Here is a 4,987-nt window from a genome sequence, read left to right on the forward strand (position 1 = left end):
TTTCTTTATTAACACAGGTCTTGCACTGTTTACTGCTTTGTACAGTATTGCCCGGTCAGCTCTTTTAATTACACAGCTTGGTCCCAGCATGCTACTGTGTGAAGTAGGAGAGGCACAATATATAATGATGACTCACAGCTGTGCCAGACATCTTTTTTATTTTATTTTTTTAAATCACATAAACACAGAGTAAGCAGGGGGGAAAAAAAGCTGGAACTCCATTTAAAAAAAGATCTATTAAAAAAACAATTTGTTTCATGAAAGTCAACGCTAAGAATAAAATACAGGGTTACTCTACAGGTAAGAGTTAAAATCCTAATCTACTAATGTGAAAAAGGTCATAATAAAGTTACAATAAGAAAGCACTCTGGTATGAATGAGACTTTAAAGGTGAGGCTAAAGAAAACACTGATGTAGCAGACAGGCAGCGATGCTTCACCACAGACTTTATGCCTCACACCTTCGTCATTTTGGCGGTGACTGAAGAGGAGAGAGAGACAAAGGGGAGCTCTAGATTTTCTCAGCAAAAACTTTTCATGTATTTCTGTGTGTGTTTGTGTTTGCATGACTTACGATCCTTGACCCACTGAGCGTTTGGATCAGCACAAAGCTGTCCTGTTTTTGTGTTGAAACTGGAAAAAAGGAGAAAATTACACAGATTCTATGTGTTTGTCTGTATGAAGGACAACAAGTTCTGACTTACATTACAGCCTCCACACAGGGTGGTCTTGCAGCCTGCTCACGATATGTTTCCCCCACCACCTCGGCGCTCTTATCCATGTTGGTGACGTCAACGCAGCACGGACGTCTTTTTCCACGACCAGCTGAATCTGAGAGGTAGGAGGTTAAAAACTGATTTATCTGACCTGAGAAACTCTGATTAGAAGCAAAATCAAAGTTAACATCAGGTTTAAAGTCTGATGAAACTCCTTACACCACTAAACAAGAGATGCCTTTTGAAATATTACCTGATGTGTGAGAAAATGGGCGTTGTTTGTGCCTCACTCTGAAATCATTTTACACTTTAAAAGAAAATGATGAAATTACATTAAATGGTCAAAGTGCATTATGTTCTCACATATAACACAATATGTTCTTCAACATTTTCTTTAAACAGATAAAGTAGGTCAACAATTTCTCTGTAGAAAAAAGTCTCACCACTTGGGGGCCACTTTTGGATATGTGACACTTTTAAACAGCTTGTTCTCTCCTGGAGCATGTTTGCTCCAGAGCACTCCCTTAGATTTTGACGAAAGCAGGCTGAATGCTATGTTTCTATTGCTTGAGTACAATTTTCTGAGGTTCTGAATCACATGTATTAAATATTGTGATAATTATCTTTATAACAAGAATATGTCACTGTTTGCAATGTGTTTATAGAAGGATTCAATTTAACTTGTATTTATTTGGCAAAAATAAATGCATGTCTTCTACCTATGAAATTGAAAAATGAAGAGCGGGAAACATTTTCTTCATGTTCATAAGAAGATATGTACTGTAACAAACACATTTAGATCCAGACAGCTGCCATCTTTCATTGCTCTTGTTGTAATTATTTGCCAGTGAAGATTAGGAATAGTTAGTAGATCAATTTTGTAATCTTTTTTTTTAAGTATGTTTATTGAGATTTTTTGATATAAGGAAAAAAAAAGACACAACCCCCCCCCCCCCCCCCCAAAAAAAAAAATGTAACAAAAAAACCCCACAGACAACACAACAGCACAATTTTTTAATCTTAAACAAAATAAATATGTGCAGGTTACTGAATGGTAAAAGAAAATATCATGGTATACATGGTATCTGTCATTTCCTGTTTGCAGATATAACAAAAAAATTATGCAATCAGTCACAACAAAAACCTAACGGCATTAAGATTTGGTTACAGGGTGTATTTGGAACAACTGCACCCACCGTGCCACCTGAGTAATTTCAGTCACTGAAAAAAAGAAAAATTAAGGAAAAAAAACATCCAAGACCAACTGTTTATGTAAGGGGTATATTTTAAAAATGCCATGACTCACAAACCAAATGTAGTTCAGAAAATAGCATTCAGAGACGTCTATGGCAGAATATCACTGTTTGTGGTCTTTACACAGTGGTCCTGCCCAATAAACTGCAAAAATAATATTAACCAATCAACCAGAATGTGACTGAATTAAAGAAAATCTGAGAGTCCTTACAAAGCAGTCATACCCAATAAAACCCCCAAAGTCACAAGTGTACCCCAGCATCACAAATAGCTAGAAGCCATTGTTGGAAAAAGTCATGCTGTGATCAGTTTTATGTATTTTATTCTTTTTGTTTTCCTTTAGAAAGTAAGAGCACAGTTACCTTCAGAGGAGTGGCAGCTCACACACAGTGAGAGCAGGAGGAGAGTGATGGAGAGGATCTTCACAGACATGTTCACCGGTGGTCTGGCTCACTGATCAGGTTTAAAAACTATACTGTAGGAGTTGATTCGTGTTTGGTTACTTATTTGTAAGTGCAGGAACATCCACAGGCAGAGCTAAATATGTGGTGGCGTGGCATATCACATCTCCGCCTCTTATCAGGGAGGTGTTTGGATTTCAAACCCACAACATCTCACTGAGAGCTTTCTGAGAAGCAGCGCCCCATACACAAAGTTCACAGACACTTAAATATGGTACAGCCTGATGACTGATCCCAACAGTTTGTGTATCGTAATGAATGAAGAATCTAGACTGATTTTTGTTTTTTCATGTTGACTCACAGTGAGTGTTCATCTCTGGCACTTAAACAGAAACTAAACAAATCCACACAGTAATTGTTGTAATTCTTAAAAGTCAGGCCTTAATTAACGTAACAGGTGCTGATGATGATTTTAGCAATCTTGATGCACATATATATAGTCATTTGCATGACTGACAGACTTTTTATATTTCATCTATAAATATATTTTCTGCAGTTTTTGTTAAGTTTGCTTCCTTTATTTGACGTCGTAGTACGAAGGTATGTTTATCTTACTTTCTGTCTTAACGAAACTTAGAAAGATTCTAAGTAAAGCAAAGATAAGATAGCAGCAATAGTTTCTTTCCTGTTTTTATTATTTGAGTGTAGGAAGTTGGTTTGTGAGAAATATCTTTCTGAATTTGATGGTCTGTGACTGCTTAATGAATGAGTGGTTGGAAAATTCCTTTAAGAACATTATATACAATTATGATGCTTAAAAATCATAAAAATAAAAAGTGACAACGTTGGTTAGATCTTTGTCAGTCTTTAATGATCAAGTCTAAATACCTTCCAAGCAATCAGATCTTGTGGTTTGTTCAGACGCAACTTTGCCAACCTGAGCTGTGCCAACATGTTTCTCTCTCTTTCTTTTTTTTTGTGTGACTGTAATATTGATATGTTAGCAAAATGGGAACATGTACAAAAAAAGAATAAAAACATACTACATACAAGACTACACAAAATAAACACAGACATCACAATGACATAAAAAAATAACTCCGACTGCATTTCAAAATGTACAAACATGTGGAAAGACAGCAAAGAGACTGAATTTACTACACAATCAAACTGGTTACGGGATGCAAAGCAACCATAGACAGAAACAACCATATATAAAATCGAGAAAGGCAAAAAACATGCAAAATATTGTGTTTTGGTTTTGAAATGTTGAAATAAAAATATCATATAAAACATTTTACACACCTTAAAATTGTTCCACATCATTCTCTGACTGAACTTCGGGCTCTAACTAGGTGCTTATTTCCCTGCAGAAATATCAGCCAGCTATAACTGTAAGCATACTGGACATCGTTCAGATGCAAAATCATGTTTGGAATTTCTTAAGTTCATTTCAGTTTTCTGCAAACTTCAGGTGGGTTACATTTACACCTGACAAAAACTATTTGTACGTTCTGTATCTCTGTGCTTTGTCTGTGTCATTTTTCTGTTGTGAAGATGGCAGACACTTGTTCAAGTGTACTTTCAGTTTCATTAATAAATGCTTCATAAGGCAAAAATAGGCCTCACCTTAGATGAGGTCAAAATAATTAACTAGCATCTAGTAACTCTCTGAATTAACCATGAATTACAATATGAAATAAGTATTAATAAAACCTCTATCAACACACACACACACACACACTTACTAATACTTTACTAATGCTTGATGGTGTGACATTAATATAAAGTCTTGTGTTGACAGTTTTAATTTTCCAGTGTGCACATTATAAGATCAATGACTTCTCATTTCAGAAATACATTTCAGGTTTCTGACAGAAACTAAATACCCTCAGGAAAAATTAATTTGGATGTGCACAGCTAATTTCCTCCTTCATCCCACATAGCAAAATTGGTATGGCCTGGATCTGACCCACACAATGTGCTTACACATGGCCCACGTACCACAAAGAATGACAGCCCTTTGGTGGCTCAGATCAACATGCTATATTCACCCAATCAATTCCTCTAAACCACAGGTGTCGAACTCCAGGCCTCGAGGGCCGGTGTCCTACAGGTTTTAGATGTGTCCTTGATCCAACACAGCTCATTTAAATGGCAAAATTACCTCCTCAACATATCTTGAAGTTCTCCAGAGGCCTGGTAATGAACTAATCATTTGATTCAGGTGTGTTGGACCTGGGTGTTATCTAAAACCTGCAGGGCACCAGCCCTTGAGGCCTGGAGTTCAACACCCTTGCTCTAAACTGAGTGCTTCCTAACTACATTCATACACAGTCACACTCTGCTGGATGCATCAAAGAGCAACTTCGGTTAGTATCTTGCCCAAGGATACTTAACATGCAGACTGGAGGAGCCAGGGATCGAACCACTAACCTCCTAATCAGTAGGGGACCTGCTCTACCTCCTGAGCTACAGCCACCCAGTGGTAAACATGAGTAAACCCTCACTAGTAGTGATGGGTCCAGTAACACTGACGCACCGACGCATGTATCAAGCTCACAGAGCGAAACCTGTATCGGTGCATGCTTCACTTTAAGAAAAAGTCACGTGATCG

The 4,987-nt window shown here is 37.3% G+C and overlaps 1 protein-coding gene across 1 annotated transcript; it reads right to left on the bottom strand.

The window, feature by feature from the left end:
- Window positions 1–292: 292 nt before the first annotated feature.
- Window positions 293–2,457, bottom strand: LOC134634030 (C-C motif chemokine 2-like). Its single transcript, XM_063483053.1, has 4 exons — window positions 2,332–2,457; window positions 704–830; window positions 574–632; window positions 293–480 (listed from the first exon to the last, which is right to left on the bottom strand). The coding sequence occupies exons 1-4, from the start codon at window positions 2,399–2,401 to the stop codon at window positions 455–457; spliced, it is 282 nt and encodes a 93-aa protein (XP_063339123.1). The 5' UTR covers window positions 2,402–2,457; the 3' UTR covers window positions 293–454.
- Between the last annotated feature and the right edge of the window lie 2,530 nt (window positions 2,458–4,987).

Source organism: Pelmatolapia mariae, linkage group LG9, assembly GCF_036321145.2.
Source record: "Pelmatolapia mariae isolate MD_Pm_ZW linkage group LG9, Pm_UMD_F_2, whole genome shotgun sequence".
NCBI lineage: Eukaryota > Metazoa > Chordata > Actinopteri > Cichliformes > Cichlidae > Pelmatolapia > Pelmatolapia mariae.

What these genes read in the sequence shown, in the direction of transcription:
- LOC134634030 (XM_063483053.1), bottom strand. Translation starts at nt 2,401, where the DNA reads ATGTCTGTGAAGATCCTCTCCATCACTCTCCTCCTGCTCTCACTGTGT. An exon ending in CCCTGTGTGGAGGCTGTAAT is followed by an intron (nt 633 to 703) that starts GTAAGTCAGAAC and finishes CCTTTTTTCCAG; the next exon opens with TTTCAACACAAAAACAGGAC. An exon ending in CGCTCAGTGGGTCAAGGATC is followed by an intron (nt 481 to 573) that starts GTAAGTCATGCA and finishes TCTCCTCTTCAG; the next exon opens with TCACCGCCAAAATGACGAAG.